The 17,362-nt window shown below is 55.5% G+C and overlaps 1 protein-coding gene across 6 annotated transcripts in view; it reads left to right on the top strand.

The window, feature by feature from the left end:
* The window catches only part of LOC101043545 (DNA topoisomerase 3-beta-1), a 270,953-nt gene extending 255,319 nt beyond the window's left edge, over positions 1-15,634 (top strand). For 5 of the 6 annotated variants that reach the window (XM_074391007.1, XM_074391009.1, XM_074391008.1 and 2 more), the window contains 14 exons: positions 1,073-1,147; positions 2,562-2,758; positions 4,184-4,340; positions 5,237-5,350; positions 7,622-7,712; positions 8,109-8,263; positions 8,397-8,502; positions 9,530-9,676; positions 9,828-10,001; positions 12,278-12,406; positions 12,979-13,128; positions 13,477-13,577; positions 14,001-14,202; positions 15,069-15,634. In XM_074391007.1, the coding sequence (XP_074247108.1) occupies positions 1,073-1,147; positions 2,562-2,758; positions 4,184-4,340; positions 5,237-5,350; positions 7,622-7,712; positions 8,109-8,263; positions 8,397-8,502; positions 9,530-9,676; positions 9,828-10,001; positions 12,278-12,406; positions 12,979-13,128; positions 13,477-13,577; positions 14,001-14,202; positions 15,069-15,550 (2,280 nt within the window). In that variant the 3' untranslated portion in view covers positions 15,551-15,634. Of the gene's footprint in view, positions 1-1,072; positions 1,148-1,934; positions 2,017-2,561; positions 2,759-4,183; positions 4,341-5,236; positions 5,351-7,621; positions 7,713-8,108; positions 8,264-8,396; positions 8,503-9,529; positions 9,677-9,827; positions 10,002-12,277; positions 12,407-12,978; positions 13,129-13,476; positions 13,578-14,000; positions 14,203-15,068 lie in introns of those variants that run through there. The other variant, XM_039462357.2, reaches the window with a different exon arrangement.
* The last annotated feature ends 1,728 nt before the right edge of the window (positions 15,635-17,362 follow it).

The following is a 17,362-nucleotide window of genomic DNA, read 5'->3' as shown; positions in this document are numbered from 1 at the left end:
TCCTGGAGAGCAGCTCTTCTGCTTTGAAAAGAGCTTGTTTGGGCCAGTTGCAGTGGCTCACACCTATAATCCCAGCACTTTAGGAGGCGGGTGGATCAGGAGGTCATGAGACCATCCAGGCCAACATGGTGAAACCCCATCTCTACTAAAAGTACAAAAATTAGCCGGGTGTGGTGGCACATGTCTGTAATCCCAGCTACTTGGGAGGCTGAGGCAGGAGAATCATTTGAACTGGGAGACGGAGGTTGCAGTGAGCCCACACCGTGCCATTGCACTCCAGCCTGGGCAACAGAGCAAGACTCCATCTCAAAAAAAAAAAAAAAAAATAGCCGGGCACGGTGGCTCAAGCCTGTAATCCTAGCACTTTGGGAGGCTGAGGCGGGTGGATCACGAGGTCGAGAAATCGAGACCATCCTGGTCAACATGGTGAAACCCCATCTCTACTAAAAATACAAAAAACTAGCTGGGCGTGGTGGCACGTGCCTGTAATCCCAGCTACTTGGGAGGCTGAGGCAGGAGAATTGCCTGAGCCCAGGAGGTGGAGGCTGCGGTGAGCCGAGACCACGCCATTGCACTCCAGCCTGGGTAACAAAAGCGAAACTCTGTCTCAAAAAAAAAAAAAAAAAAAAAAATAGCTTGTTTGCTTGGGGATTTTTTTCCCTCTTAATTTTCAAACAAATGCATACAGATGTGGAAAATTAGAAAGCACAGATAAGTAGAAAGACAAATTATTTATAATCATATTACCCAAGACATCTGCTGTTATCAGTTAGGGTTATTTCATTTTAACCCTTTTTCTGGGCAGTTTTGGGGTTTAAGGTCATGTTGCATTTATATCTCTCTCTCTATTTTTTTGGTTGGGTGAGGATCCAAAAACAGCGGTTATAAACTTAATTGTTCTCTGTTAGCTGAGCCAACCTCACCACAGCCAGCTCCTTGTCCGCCCCGGTACCAGTTCTCCTAGCTGAGGTTCAGGGCCTGGGCCCAAGCCCTGTGCTGGATGGGAGCACTGGGGGCAGGTGGCACGAGCCGGGCCTGCAGTGGGTGCGTGTGAACGTGTGCTGTGTGGCAGGTGGAGGGCAGAGGCTGCGACTATATCGTGCTGTGGCTGGACTGCGACAAGGAGGGGGAGAACATCTGCTTTGAGGTGAGTGTGAAGCTCAGTTTGGTCCTCACTTACGGTCTTTGTGACACCATCCCCAAACCGACACCAGCAGTCACATCATTCCTGGGGCCAAAGGAGGGAATACCCTGCTGGTTAAAAACACTTCCCTGCTCCCTTTCTTTTGAAACTCCATGAATACTTTTAACTGCATAGGCTGTACTAAGGGTGGTCAAGTGTTCCTCCGATGCTGGGAATGCACTGTGTCAGTGAACACAGGAGGGGCAGAATTGTCTGGGTAGATGCAGGTTTCAGACTGGGGCTGTCTTAGGCAGCTTGATATTCAGCATCCTGCGCCCAGCCCAAGGTCTCAGTGTTGATTCCCGACCTCGACACCGAGCTCCTTTTGCAGGCCTCACTCTGCTCATCTCCTGCCCTGCCCAGGATACCATCTGCCTCCAGCCACCTCTGGGAGCCCTGCAGAGAAGCAGGTGGCAGCTCCCTGTGCAAACCCCAGGCCACATGCTTTCCTTGGCCATGGTGCCCTCACAGTGGTTGTGACTGCTGGTCTCACTTGGTGCCCTTCGGGCTGTTGTTCTCTATGGGTCGCCCCTGTGCTCCTGGACCCCCAGCTCTCACCCCAGGCTCAAGAGCTGGTTCCAGTGAGACAGGGAGCTCAGGCACCTGGTGTTACAGTACAACACCCTCAGCAAATGCGATCACACTCTGTCCCTTCTCAGATACCCTCTCCCCTACAGGGTGGCTCCTCCCTGGGGGCCTTTGCATCTAGGAATGGAGAATGGGGGCAGCTCATGGGGCTTTCTCCCTTCAGAAATGAAGCCACTTATTCCCCGTAAGGAAGCTGCGTGGCCAGGCTCCGGCGGTGACCCTAGTCCCACTGCACGGCCTTCCTAGTGAGTCTTGGCTCCAGGACCCCTGCTGTGCTTTAGCCCGAGCTGCCCCCACCACAAGCTGGGACCACCTGTGGCCTTCCTGCTCTTGCCTATTTCCTTTTCCCTTCATTCTTTTTTCCTTCCCTGTCTTTTCTCCAGTCTTTTAAAATTTCCACCCACGGTTCCAAGCCTACCCTCCTTCTAGGAGGCAGGGAATTGGGTCACGTGGGATGGATCTAGGGACTAAGAGGTCCCTTATGTACTTGGCAGTAGCATTTCCTGACTTGGTGGGGATGAAAACAGAGGATTAGAAGAAGAGAGGGTTGGAGTGAGAAAGGAGTGTTGGAATGTGTTTTGAGATGGAAGGAAAGAAAGCCGCGTGGTGGGGTGTTGTGGAGAGCCCAGGGCTTCTGGAAATCCAAGGGGATATAGAGGGTCCGGCAGGAGCAGCAGAGGGAGCTGAGCACACGTGCTCTTCCCTAGAAGGAGCCAAGTTTCACAGTGGGGTGGGGAGCCATGGCAGGGATCTGGGAGGTGGGTCACAGCTGGCCACTCCCCTCCCCCAGGTTCTTGATGCTGTTCTGCCCGTCATGAACAAGGCTCATGGTGGCGAGAAGACCGTGTTCCGGGCCAGGTTTAGCTCCATCACCGACACAGACATCTGTAATGCCATGGCCTGCCTGGGCGAGCCCGACCACAACGAGGCGCTGTCAGTGGATGCTCGCCAGGAGCTGGACCTGCGCATCGGCTGTGCATTCACCAGGTACTGGCCACACCTGCTTAGTCCTGGGCACATCCTTACCGTCCCTCAGCCAGAGCCCTGCTTCTACTGGTCCCCTTCAGGGCCCCCAGGCCTCCCGGAGCCAGGATGAGCAACAGGGGATTTCACCAGCCCTGAAGAAGGCTGGACACAGTGACTCACACCTATAATCCCTGTACGTTGGGAGGCCAAGATGGGAGGATTGCTGGAGGTTGGCACTTTGAGACCAGTCTGGGCAGCATAACAAGACCCTATCTCTACAAAAAAAAAAAATATATATATATATATATTTTGAGACAGAGTCTTGCTCTGTTGCCTAGGCTAGAATGCAGTGGCGCAGTCTCTGTTCACTGTAACCTCTGCCTCCTGGGCTCAAGTGATCCTCCTACCAGAGCTTCCCACTACAAGTGCTACAGGTGTGCACCAGTGTGCCTGGCTAATTTTTGTCTATTTTGTAGAGACAGGGTTTCACTCTATTGCCCAGCCTGGTCTCATAGTCCTGAGCTCAAGCGATCTGCCCACCTCTGCCTCCCAAAGTGCTGGGATTCCAGATGTGAGCCACTGTACCCAACCTAAAACAAAAAAAAATTTTTTTTGAGACTCACTCTGTCACCCAAGCTGGAATGCAGTGGCACGATCTCAGCTCACTGCAAACTCTGCCTCCTGGATTCAAGTGATTCTTATGCCACAGCTTCCTGACTAGCTGGGATTACAGGTGTGCGCCACCACCCCCAGATAATTTTTATATTTTTAGTAGAGATGGGATTTCACCATGTTGGACAGGGTGCTCTCGAACTCCAGACCTCGGGTGATCTGCCCGCCTCAGCCTCCCAAAATGCTGGGGTTGAAGGTGTAAGATACTGTCCTCATCCAAATTTGTTTTTAATTAGATGGATGTGGTGGTGTGAGCCTGTAGTCCCAGTTATTTGGGAGGCTGAAGTGGGAGGATCACTTGAGCCCAGGAGTTCAAGGGTGTAATGCGCTATGATTCCCATCAATGCACTCCTACTAGGCAACACAGCAAGAGCCTATCTCTACAAAAACAAAAAAGACCTGAGAAAATTGTTTGGCTGACAGAGATCACATAGGCCCTGCTTGATAAAGTATGTTTGTCCATGCTGTGGGAGTCCTGAGGAGAATGTGCAGTAGATGGAATAGAATAGAAAGCTTCCTGGCCCAAGACAGTAGAAACCTCTATCTACTCTCTTACTGGCTCTGTCACCAAGTATGTACACGAATCCTCCCTAAGGCTGTGCCCACTCTGCTCTCACTGGGTTCTAAGCAGGGACACCACCCGGTGCCACCCCCCTCACGAACCACCCCTGGCCTTGGGCTGGACTCACATGGGTGGCCATAATAGTGTCTTGAGTCAATCGGTGACAAAAATATCTTTCTCTCCCCTTCCCCCTACCCTACCACTCCCTCCAGGTTTCAAACTAAATATTTCCAGGGGAAATACGGTGATTTAGACAGCTCTCTCATCTCCTTTGGGCCGTGTCAGACTCCAACCCTGGGATTCTGTGTGGAGAGACATGATAAAATCCAGTCCTTCAAACCAGAGACCTACTGGGTGCTGCAGGCCAAGGTTCCTTGCCTTTCTTCATTCATGCTGGGGCTTTCTGGGATAGGGGCATGGATTCTGAGAGTCTTCCATCATCATCAGCCTGCAGGCCCCAGGCTGAGGGCAGAAGTGTGGGCGGCTATTCCTGGAAGTGGTCTGTGGTGCCCAGGGCTAAGGGACCCCAGCCTTCATGAGGGCAGTGGGAAGAGACTGGGCCTGTATGTGCTGAATCTGGGTAAGTGGGAATGAGTTCAACTCTGGCAATGTAGGTTGAGGTTACCCCACAGGAAGCAGTGGCTGCAGTGGTCAGGTACAAGCACTGGACTGAGGCCATTGGCTTTCAAACTTTTTAAAATTCCTAGAACCCTTTCTTCAACTAAAAGCCTTCACAAAAGCTCACGGTAAGACTTAATACAGTTAGGCCAGTCACTCATGTCTGTAATCCCAACAGCCTGGGAGGCTGAGGCAAGAGGATTGCTTGAGGACAGGAGTCCAAGGACAGTGAGCTATGATCGTGTCACTACACTCCAGCCCGAGCTACATAGCAAGACCCTGTCTTGGAGCTGCTCTGGCTAACAGGCTTGGGACCCCCATGGTGGCTATACCTAGCACTAGCTATGCACTGGGGATAGGCAGGAGTGGTGTCAGAGGAAAGGGCTCAGGTGCTTCCTAAGGACACATCAGCCTCAGCTTCGGGCCACCTTCCTGAGACTGGCTGCCTGATTTCGGGGCTGGGGTGGAAAGGACGGGATGTCAGCTTGCGTATCTGCTCATCCCAACAGGTGTAACTGTGAGCCATTAGAGCCAGGGCTATTTTGCTCCCAGACAAGGACCAGCTTCATCGGTCCTGGTTCTTCCTGGCATTGGGCTCACCTGGAGACTTTTTCTTGTGTGTTCCCCTTTTATCCTTTTTGCTGCAGGTTAACACTGACAAAGACAGATCTCTCCTTTTGGACTGGGACCGAGTAAGAGTGTTCGACCGGGAGATCGCACAGATGTTTTTAAACATGACAAAGCTGGAGAAGGAAGCCCAGGTGCGCCTGCTCCTCCCACACCTGTCACAGTTGCCTTGGGTGAGGGTGGGCCTCAGATGGCTCCCACTGGAGGAACAGCCTGTGACCGTAGGCCACATCTTTCTCCCCCTTTTTGAAACATGGCCATCTTTTTGGAAAGTGGAATGGTTACTCCGCCATATACTCCTACTAAGGTATTTCTGCCCAGTGCCACAGTGTACTGCATGGCCACTCCATACTAGGTACTGTGTATACCTGTGACCTTGTCAGGCCCCTTCCACTCTCCCCTTTCCATGTGACCTACTGGGTATTACCCCCGTGTGGCAGATCTCCATTTCACTCAGAGATTCAAGCTAGCAACTGTAGAGGGACCTGTGTGCACGTTGATGAACTTGCCCAAGGTCACAGCTAGCAGGGGAGAGGCTGGAGATCCCAATTCAGTCAGCTTGCGTGCTTTCATGGGATTGTTTCTTACTCGGGGTTTCTATGAATTGAAAGGACATGCTGCTTGGTTATTAGGAAAAGGATGAGGTGACCTGGCTGCACGGCTTGGGGACACATCTGTGGCTATTGAAGTAAACATGCTACAAGCGTGACAGCTACCAGATCCATTGAGACACAGCCTGGCCTCCTTAGCCGCCTTCTCTGGCCTTCCTTGAGTGCACTTTTGCCCACCATGCCGTTGTCTCAGGCATCTGAGACTTCTAAAGCTGCTCCAGGCTGTCAGCATTGATCACATTCCTGGAGAGACACCGTCGACAACGTCGACACCTCCAGCCCTCACTCCAGGGAGCCCAGCCTCCCTGCTGCACATAACAACTGGTCTCCGTGTTAGCATCCACATCTGTCGGTCATGAATGCAGAAGGCACTGCCCTGACCAGCCTATGTGGGGTTGGCAAGGGCAAGGGGCTGGGGTTGAGTTGTTTGGATTGTTTTCACTGTAGGCAAAACAAAGAGTTGTCTCTTCGAACAAACGTTCAGCAGAGGTAGACAGTGGTAGGACCCCAATCAAGCACAGCCCACGGATGCACTGCACTACCTATATGATGTTTACAAAAATTCCAGAGTAGTTACCAGTACTTAAAAATTAGATTTCACACTAAAATTCTGCCTTCCAGCTTCTCTTGAAAAATCAGAAGAGGTAGCAGTACCACCAGGTGCAGGCAGTAGCCCTCCCCACAGCAAGGAGCCGCACTGCCCTGGGACGGGCCCCACTTGCCCTCCGTGTAGCCTGGCTGATGCTGCCTTCTGTAGGATTTCCATCTGCAGCTCTTCTGACTCCTCAATCTACCAGGTTTTCTCTTCCCCTACAAAATTCTCAGAAAAGAATATTCAGTCACTTGAGGCCAAGAGTTTGAGACCAGCCTGGAACACAGGGAGACCCTGTCTCCAAAAAAAAAAAAAATTTTTAATGTAGCTGGACTTGGTGGCACATGCCTGTAATCCTAGCGCTTTAAGAGGCTGAGGTGAGACGATCACTTGAGGCCAAGAGTTTAAGACTAGTCTGGACAACATAGCAAGACACTGTCTGTGTAAGAAATTGAAAAAATAAAAAGCTGGTCAGGTATGATGGTATGTTCCTGTGGTTTCAGCTACTCAGGAGGCTGAGGCAGGAGGATCATTTGACCCAGGAGGTTTTTTTTTTTTTTTTGAGACGGAGTTTCGCTCTTGTTACCCAGGCTGGAGTGCAATGGCGCCATCTCGGCTCACCGTAACCTCCGCCTCCTGAGTTCAAGCAATTCTCTTGCCTCAGCCTCCTGAGTAGCTGGGATTACAGGCACGTGCCACCATGCCCAGCTAATTTTTTTGTATTTTTAGTAGAGACGGGGTTTCACCATGTTGACCAGGATGGTCTCGATCTCTCGACCTCGTGATCCACCCGCCTCGGCCTCCCAAAGTGCTGGGATTACAGGCTTGAGCCACCGCGCCCGGCCTTGACCCAGGAGTTTAAGGCTGATGATAGCTGAGGGTAAACTCTCATGTTACCGCTGCACTCCAGCCTGGGCAATACAGCAGGATCCTGTATCTTAAAAAATTCTTTTTTAAAGAGAATTTTTATTCTTTTATCCTTCCTGGTCCTGGTCCTGAATAAATATTCAATCAAGTCTTTAAACTGTTGAGAAGAAATGAATTGGAGAAGCAGGGAGACCAAATGAGACCCGATCCTTGGTCCACATGTCTTTTTTTCTTTTTTTTTAGGGAATTACTAAGTCTCATTATCCACACGTCTTGGTTTCCTCTATGGTGGTGTCTTCCTCCTCCCTCAAATCACCGACTGTCCTGTCTTCCAGGTGGAGGCCACAAGCAGGAAAGAAAAAGCCAAGCAGAGGCCTCTGGCCCTAAACACCGTGGAGATGTTGCGTGTGGCCAGCTCTTCTCTGGGTACGTAGGGACATTTCTCTAAATTTAGTCTCCAGAAGGCTTCCTACAGTGAAAATGTGATAACTCTGCCATGAGCCGATCCGAGGCATGGTTATGGCTCCGTGGCCAGTGCGTGGGGAGCAGGGCTCTGAAGGCCATGTCTCATCCCCATGACCACGAGTCCCGAGTGAGTGGCATTTCCCATCAGGCCCCTCTTGGGCCCACCTTCACCAGTGCAGGATTCAGCCTCAGACAAGGCTGTGTGGCATAGGTGCCCACCTGGCCAACAGCTCTGTACTCTAACCGTGCCTGTTCAGAGCCACCCTTGCCCTCCAGGAGGGGCTGGCCACCTTGGGAGCCTGAGTGCACAGACGAGGGCAGGCACCTGGCCCTCTGAGAGCCTCCTGTCTCTCACAGGCATGGGACCGCAGCACGCCATGCAGACAGCCGAGCGGCTCTACATGCAAGGCTACATCAGCTACCCACGGACAGAGACCACCCACTACCCTGAGAACTTTGACCTGAAGGGTGCTTTGCGGCAGCAGGCCAACCACCCCTACTGGGCCGACATGGTGAGTTGAGCCAGGCTGGCTCCCACATGTGTGTGTGTGTCACCAGACCTTGGGACCAGGTCTGGTACTCGAGCCAAACCCAGGCAGGCAGCCGAGCCCAGCCACAGTCTCTGGTATGTCTTCTCTCCCTCAGGTGAAGCGGTTGTTAGCAGAAGGCATTAACCGCCCACGGAAAGGCCACGACGCCGGCGACCATCCCCCCATCACCCCCATGAGGTCTGCCACAGAAGCCGAATTAGGTACCCCTCTCACCCCATACCCACCATGCTTCCAGGGAGGGAAAGGCAAGCTGCGACAGTGAAGGTTGCAGGCCCTGCCGGCAGTGTGGGGGCTCCTTCAGCCCCTGCCTGCTCTGGCTGTGAGCAAGCCGGGAGTCACCTGGAAGAAGAGCTTCATTACTGTGGGACCAGGACAGGAATGAAGAGGTGGCAGCAGGTGCAGGTGGCTATTGCAGGGAGACAAGGGGGCAGTCGCCACAGGGGACATAAATGAAACCAAGGCAGAGAGTGGCAGGTTTCAGCGATAGGGGGCGGGGGGCGCCTCCTACCTCCCAGCTGGCCCGAGGCAGTACCAGTGGTCCAAGTGCCATGAGAAGGCAGATGAGGTGCAGGTAGAGACAGAGGCCACTTGTGGACAGTCTGAGTTTGAAGTGATGGTGACATGTCACGAGACATGTCACGAGAAGGACAAGCCCACACCTGAAGAGCAGTCCTGCCAGAAGCAGGGGCAGGAGGTTGTGTAAGGTGGGGGAGCTGCAGCCATGAAGGAACCACTGAGGCACAGAGGCTTGTGTTCTCTTCCTCCACATTTTCTTCTTTTTTTGAGACAGAGTCTTGCTCTGTCACCCAGGCTGGAGTGCAGTGGCCAGATCTCAGCTCATTGCAACCTTTGTCTTCCAGGTTCAAGGAGTTCTCCTGCCTCAGCCTCCTGAGTAGCTGGGATTACAGGTGCCTACCATCACACCTGGCTAATTTCTTTGTATTTTCAGTAGAGATGGGATTTCATCATGTTGGCCAGGCTTGTGTCAAACTCCTGACTTCAAGTGATCCACCCACCTTAGCCTCCCAAAGTGCTGGGATTACAGGCGTGAGCCACCCCGTCCAGGCTTCCTACACATTTTCTTTCCTCCTTCCATCAATTTGCAGTGTGTCCCGCACAGTGGCCCTGTAAGCAGGACCTTGCTGCTGAAGCGAGAGTTTGAGCTGGGGCTCCTCACGGCCAGAGTCCTCAGCTGGCTCCCAGCTAACTAGCTCTGGCCTGTTGCAGGGGGTGACGCATGGCGGCTCTATGAGTACATCACCAGACACTTCGTCGCCACAGTCAGCCATGACTGCAAGTACCTGCAGAGCACCATCTCCTTCAGGATCGGGCCCGAGCTCTTCACCTGCTCCGGGAAGACCGTCCTCTCACCAGGTCACACTGCGGGCCCAGCTTTCCTCCTCCCCACCTTCATGGGCAGACAAAAAAAACCATTCTACATCGTGTCTGGGGATGGGAGGCCCAGGGTCTGAGACCCAGGTCCCTCCAGGCTGGGGACCCTGAGTGGCGGAACCTGTCTTTCCAGGCTTCACAGAGATCATGCCCTGGCAGAGCGTGCCCCTGGAGGAGAGCCTGCCCACCTGCCAGCGGGGCGACACCTTCACTGTGAGTGAGGTAAAGATGCTGGAGAAGCAGACGAGCCCACCCGACTACCTGACGGAGGCTGAGCTCATCACGCTCATGGAGAGGCACGGCATCGGTGGGTACGCCTGCCCGGGCCCTAGAGCCAGCTCTGTCTCCAGCACTCAGGCTGAGAGTCTACTCACAAAGCTGCCGAGCCACCCCTATGTGCCCAGCCCAGCATCTGTCGACAGGCTGGTGTCTGGAAACTGACGAGCCTGCCTGTGGCCAGCCAGGCAGGTCCACAGCAGGCATCCCCTCCCAAGGCCTCCACTCAGAACCCGGCCTTCCCTGTGAATGCCCAGATGTGCCCTCATGCACTGTTGGGTGGGCGCACGCTGACTAATGCCCACAGGGCGGAAGATTGGCCGAGATGTCAAATGACTCATAGAAATCATTTTGGCTGGGAGCAGTGGCTCAAGCCTGTAATCCCAGCACTTTGGGAGGCCGAGGCGGGTGGATCACGAGGTCGAGAGTTCGAGACCATCATGGTCAACATGGTGAAACCCCGTCTCTACTAAAAGCGCAAAAAATTAGCTGGGCATGGTGGCGCGTGCCTGTAATCCCAGCTACTCAGGAGGCTGAGGCAGGAGAATTGCCTGAACCCAGGAGGCGGAGGTTGCGGTGAGCCGAGATCGCGCCATTGCACTCCAGCCTGGGCAACAAGAGCGAAACTCCGTGTCAAAAAAAAAAAAAAAAAAAAAAAGAAATCATTTTGACAGTCTCCTGAGTCCACACAGCCAGCCTGGTGTGTCCTGAAGTCACGTGACAAGGAAATGAGACGTCACAGGAGCTGCTTCCCTGGCGGAGGGAACAGAAATGCCTGACAGAGGGACAGGGCTCCCCAAAGGGTGACCAGGAAGTTTCTAACCAACAAGGGGCAGCCCAGGGGAGTTTATCAAAGCAAAAATGTAGTCACCAGTGCACACTCCTCACAGGAGAGGTGGCCTCCCAAGTCCTCAGGCCTAGGGCTGAGTGAGGTCTCACATGTTGGGGGCCAGCCTCACTGACAGAACCTTCTCCCAGGTGGCACTCGCACTGCTGGGCACTGCCTGTTGCCTGTGGCTCCATCTCCAGCTGTACCTGGCTGATGGGCTCCAGAGGCCTCTAGGATGTCACAGCCACTGTGTCTAGGCTCTGCTCCAGCAGTGGTCATAGAGGTGGACTCTCAGGAAGTGTCCCTCCCCAGGCTAGGGTCCTGGTGACCGTGGCAACCTTGGCAGGAAAGCAGAGCTCTGGGCTTGCTCCTCCCAGAGGTCCAGGGCACCTGCCGAGGTCCTGAAATTGCAGCCCTCAGCCCACTGTGGAGTGTGGGCTGTGCTCTGCCTGCATCCTCTGCCCTCTCCCACTGATGGGATACTGTGGCTCCTGGCAGCCCTATGGTAGCCAGTGAGCCAGACCCAATCACCAATACAAGTTTGTGACAGTGAAGAGGGCTCTGGTGTTACCTTCTGAACAGGAGAATGGTCTGAGCCTGTGACTGAGCCCCCAGGAGTGTGTAAAAGGCGCCTAACCAAAGGTCTGGGGTGAGAATGCAGTGGGCGGGGCACATGCTGCAGAGGAGCCCACACCGCACATCATGGCACCCAGCAGACTCAAGACGGTGGCAACACACACCACCCACAGCCTGCCACACCAGGTGCCGAGCTTTGGCAGGCTCCTTAGCCCCTGGAGGCCAGTTTCTTCCCATGTGAGATTCTGTGGGAGCTCCTTTGGGAAGGTGTGTGTCACCTGCCCATGCTGGTGAGCGTGCAGGGAGCCTATGCCTCTTTTCTGCCCTTCTGACTGGCACCCACCATAGTCAGAACGCCTCAGCTTCTGCTGCGCCCCTCTGCCAGGAAGGCTCTGGGCAGGAGAGTGGAATCCTGGGGACTGGGAGCCTGCCCTGGGTACCGTGACTGGCCTTGGCAGAGAGGGAGGAGACGAGAGACAGGAAGTGTCTTTGCATTGAGCTTGTAAGCCCCTCCATGTTCTGGTGGAGGGGGCTTTGGCTCCAGGACCAGGTGGGTGTCACAGGATCCAGGGAGGAGAAGCCAAAGAAGTCACATTTACCAGACACAGAATAAGCACTGTGACCTTGGAGAGTTCCTTAACCTCCGAGCCTCTACCATAAAGCAGGAGTAGACCTAGTGCAGGGAGGGCTGCCCTTGTGTTCTCAAGGCAGAACGTGAAAGGCATGCAGTTGGTGCCCAGCACAGTGCAGTGGGTGCTCAGAACACAGCCCTCCCTCCTGTGGGTGGCCAGGAGCCATGAGAAAACCTGAGCACCAAGGGCCCTGTGGCAGGTGCTACCGCATGTGATTCTGTGGGGCGTGTCCAGGGTAGGCCAGGAACCCTGGGGCCTTGTACATTGCAGGCACAGATGCCAGCATCCCTGTTCATATCAACAACATCTGCCAGCGCAACTATGTCACTGTGGAGAGCGGGCGCCGGCTGAAACCCACCAACCTCGGCATTGTCCTGGTGCACGGCTACTACAAGATTGGTGAGTCCGTCGGCCCTGCCCCCAGGGTTCACCGGGGATCCCTAGGTTCTCCCTGGGCATTGGCTCTGCCGCCCCCTCCAGACAGGCCCTGCCCTGCAGTGATCCCCCAGCCCCACATGCACTCCCTCAACACCACTGAAGGGGCACTAGCCCAGGACCCCCAGGACCTGCCCAGAGCAGGAGCTGCGTGTGTTTGAATGCTGAACAGACATGTGTGGGAACCAAAAGGAGAGGCGAAGGTGCTTCAGCTCTGTCCTATGGAGTTTCCCCAGAGGCCAAGGGGAGAGGGAGGAGTACAGAACTGGCCCAGGGGCGGCCTGGAGCTCATCTGTGATGTGGTTCTAGCCACCGGCCACTCTGCCTGAGATTTCCGGGTGAGAAGTCAGGAAAGATCTGGGGGCATAGGAGCCAGCCTGGTACCATCTGAGGCTGTGGACTGGTGGATAGGGCAGAGGCCAGGAGGACAGGCCAGAGCTGGAGGGATGGGCAGGGCAGTAGTCCCGCCTGGGAGGGGGTGGCAGAGCTCTGGGTGTGAGTGCTCAGGGCAGCATCTACCCCCTGCCCACTCGCAGATGCAGAGCTGGTGCTCCCCACCATCCGCAGTGCAGTGGAGAAGCAGCTGAACCTGATCGCCCAGGGCAAGGCCGACTACCGCCAGGTCCTGGGCCACACCCTAGACGTGTTCAAGAGGAAGTTCCACTACTTTGTCGACTCCATTGCCGGTAGAGTCTGCCTCTGGCCTGCCCCTCACCAGAGGACCCTCTGTCAGCACAGCCAACACCTGGGGACCCAGGTCCCCACATAAGACCAGCTCCCAGATCTGGGCTGCAGGTCTCTAGGTCATGGCAGTGACACCACCTGGCTGGGTTGAAAGAGCAGGTGCATTTACACCACACATGGCCAGGAGCATGCGCTCTGATGCACGGGGCTGCTGCCCTGCCATTCTGCCACAGACAGTAGAAACCAGTTTCTGCGGGGACGCTCTCACACTCAGACCCTTGACCACGTATCGTGGCGTCTTCTGCCAGAGACTATGAGAGAGGTGACTTCTGCACTCTGCTTGCCCACAGGCATGGATGAGTTAATGGAGGTGTCTTTCTCGCCCCTGGCGGCCACAGGCAAGCCCCTGTCACGCTGCGGGAAGTGCCACCGCTTCATGAAGTACATCCAGGTAGGTGCAGGGAGCATTGACTCGGGCAAGCAGCCTTACCCCCGTAGGCTTCAGCTTTATCGTTGGTCACATAGGAATTACATTCTTTGTCCTGATTGCCACAGAAGAATGAGTATAAAGCAGCCTTGCCAAAAAATATCCAGTGTCCCCATGACCCCTGAGACATAGCCATTGGGCTACACAAACACGGTGCGTTTCCTAACAGCACACCACTTGCCACTGTGGGCATTGACATACGCACCAGGATTTCAAACTGCCTTTCTGCATGCTCGGGGCAAGGCCCGGAGACTCGGGGTCCTTGCCTGGCAATGTGTCACAGGTTCTGCATGACAGGTTACATATTGTGTATCATGAGAGGAGTTGGGCAGGGGCCAAGTCCGTGGCCTCAGTGACCCTCACCGCCCCTGCCTGGCATTACCGCAGGCCAAGCCAAGCCGCCTGCACTGCTCCCACTGTGACGAGACCTACACACTCCCCCAGAATGGCACCATCAAGCTCTACAAGGAGCTCCGCTGCCCGCTGGACGACTTTGAGCTGGTCCTGTGGTCGTCGGGCTCTCGGGGCAAGAGCTACCCACTGTGCCCCTACTGCTACAACCACCCTCCCTTCCGAGACATGAAGAAAGGTGAGTGCGGCCGCTCCCTCCTGTCCACAGGCAGCTGCAGTCTCTGTTCAGTGTCAGCTCCTGCCTTACACCAGGCCGGACTCTGAGGGGACCCCTCACCTTGGCCTTTACTGCACTCACTGGCACTGAGACGAGAGACCCTGGATATAGCTGGGGCACTGCTCAGGTCTCAGCCAGGCAGTGCCACCCCCTCTCTGTCAGAATCAAGCAGGCAACCCTGGTCCACTCTCAGGACCTGGGCACAGGTGTGCAGTGCTCCCTCTGGAGCTGAGTGAGCAAGAGGACCCCCCCAGTGAGTGGGCACCCCCAGTCCACGTCCACCACTGTCCTATATCCTCATCCTCATTACTGGAGAAGGGAGAGCTTGTGTCCAGGCAGGCAGGTCAGAGAGCACCGAGCCAGACCAGGAACCTGCAGGAGTGAGGTGTCTGCCCACATTCACCGTGGGCTCTGCAGGAAGCCCCCTAAGGCCTCAGGCTGCCGGGAGAGTGAGGCCCCATCTCCACCCTCCTGCTGCCTCCAGAGCACCTGACAGGGTGGTCCATGTGGCCCAGTGACATGAGGGTCATGTGGCGTTACCAGTAACAAGCTGTGGCAGCAAAGCAAAGTGGGGATGGAGTCAGCTGGAACTCACTGGGACAGTGCCAGCAAGGGGCCTCAAGAGTTGAGGAGGTTTCGGATAAGCAGAAAACAGAAGTAACGGCAGCCAGGAGCCAAAGCATAAGCAAGGCTGTCCCCAGGAGCGAGGCCAAGAAGAGTTTCTTCTGCTGGGACAAGGGATCCAGGAGCTTGAGGCATTGGGAGCAGGCCGCAGAGGGCAGGCAGGTGTGGCAAGCCTGCCTCACAGGGCTCCCCTCTTCCACCAGGCATGGGCTGCAATGAATGTACACACCCCTCCTGCCAGCACTCGCTGAGCATGCTGGGCATCGGCCAGTGCGTGGAATGCGAGAGTGGGGTGCTGGTGCTGGATCCCACCTCGGGCCCCAAGTGGAAGGTGGCCTGCAACAAGTGCAACGTGGTGGCGCACTGCTTCGAGAACGCCCACCGTGTGCGGGTGTCCGCCGACACCTGCAGTGTCTGTGAGGCCGCCTTGCTTGACGTGGACTTCAACAAGGCAAAGTCCCCACTCCCGGGTGACGAGACACAGCACATGGGCTGTGTCTTCTGTGACCCCATCTTCCAGGAGCTGGTGGAGCTGAAGCATGCGCCCTCCTGCCACCCCATGCACCGCGGTGGACCAGGGAGGAGGCAGGGTCGAGGGCGGGGCCGGGCCAGGAGGCCCCCGGGGAAGCCCAACCCCAGGCGGCCCAAGGACAAGATGTCAGCCCTGGCCGCTTACTTCGTATGATGGCCCTGCCCTCCCTCAGGCTGCGGTGCCGTGCAGACACCTCATGCACTTCAAACTATTAAAATGCATTTTGTCTTCTCCTGAGCTGGGAACCTTTGCTGGTGCAGCAGTGTCAGAGGATTACTGTGTCACTGGGCATCTGTGTGGCCCTCCTTCCCTCTCTGAAACTTCTCCCTTCAGCCTCCACACACATGCCCAGAGTGCTCCCTGCTCTCCCTACACTCTGGCAGTGCAAGCAGGGAGGCCCCAAGCCTGGATCCCTGGAGAACAGAGCAGTCTGCACTCACGCCCCATCTCAGTCTGTGCGGCTGATGGTAGCTCTGTGCACAAGCATCGGCCCTGATCGGCAGCCTTGACAGCCCGTGGCTCCAGCAGGAGAGGAATCTAGTGAAGCAGACGGGGCTAGGAGACGCTCTGCTTGGATCTGGCTCGTGAATCCCCTTGGTCTTTGCTGCAGCCTCCTGCTCGGGGTCACCCTCCTGACCCCACACTTCTGCCAGGTTTAGAAAATACCCTGGAGGCCAGACCACCCTGTGGTGGCAGGTGCTGGCAGCAGCCTCCCTGCATCCCCACCCCTGTCCCCATAGGGACAAGCTCTTGGTGGTACCTCACTTTGTCATCTCTAAGCCACAGACCTCAAATGGAATCAGTGCTCAGGAGTCTAATACGGTCCCCTCTGAGGAAGCCTGCAGGAATATCGGCTTTTGCACCACACTGCACTTGAGGCCTTAAACCCAGACCACTTAGACTGGCCCAAAGAGCCCCCAGCCCTGCCCCTCTAGCCAGGGGCACAGCCTTGCCAGAGAATCAGAGAAGCATCTGTGGCTGGGTGGGTGATGTTGAAAGATTCCTCTCACCAGGGTGGAAGCCAAGAGCCAGGAGCTCAGGTGTGATGGAATTCGGACAGTGAGGCGGCCCTCTGACCGCAGCGCCTTCCGGTGCTCCCCTCTCCAAGGAGGGACACCTGTGCAGGGTCCACTGTTGGAAACTCCCTCTATACTTTGCCCGCGCCTCATTGGGTGGTGGCAGAAGCTCAGCAAAACAGCTTTCCAGGCTGTTCAGTGGAACCTTTAAGGGGTGGATCAGAAATGTTTCGGACACAGAACCCCCACTAAGTAGTAGGTTCCCAGTCCGAACCAGGACATATAGGAGAACTCGCGTAAGGAAACCCAGAGCCCGCACAGCACGCCCCACCTGGATTCCCCTCCAGGAGGCCCTCACAGGTGAAGTGGGGGTTCCCTGGAACACAGTTTGGAGAGCTACTCTAAGCTGAATGAAAGTATGCAGTGATGTGGGGAGCCACACAGTGGGTCCTGGGATGTGTCTCAGAGGTACAGGGTTCAGGAAGGAGGGGCTTCTGCCCCCTCCCACCCACTCTGGTCCAATTCTGAGGCCCTAGCAAGGCCACATCTGTTGGGTCGCCAGTGCAGGGCTGTGACTCTTCTCTTCCACCCACAAGGCCCAGTGAACCCAGAGCCTTCTCTGTAGGTTTTACAACCTCCGGAACCCTTAGGTTATAGGGCTAATTCAGGCTTAGAGGAGCGGAGACTGTGTCTTCAGCCTTAAACCCAGGCCACTCCTTCCTTACCATGCTGCTGCACTGCAGTTTCAGCTGCTGGCAGGGCTGATCACAGAGTGTTCGTTTATTTTCCTCTGCGGTTGGCCCTTGTGCATGACCCTCCTTCAGGGCCCCTGGCTTCCACAGCCTGATTCTGCACTCCCAAGTCCAGTCACCTTCTCCCATCCAGTAGCATCCAACCTCGCTGCTTCTGCTGCCAGCCTGCCCTTCGGAGCAATGAGGACAAGGGAGGG

This window comes from Saimiri boliviensis, chromosome 21, assembly GCF_048565385.1.
Source record: "Saimiri boliviensis isolate mSaiBol1 chromosome 21, mSaiBol1.pri, whole genome shotgun sequence".
Taxonomy (NCBI): Eukaryota; Metazoa; Chordata; class Mammalia; order Primates; family Cebidae; genus Saimiri; species Saimiri boliviensis.
This window is presented reverse-complemented; position numbering and strand designations above follow the sequence as displayed.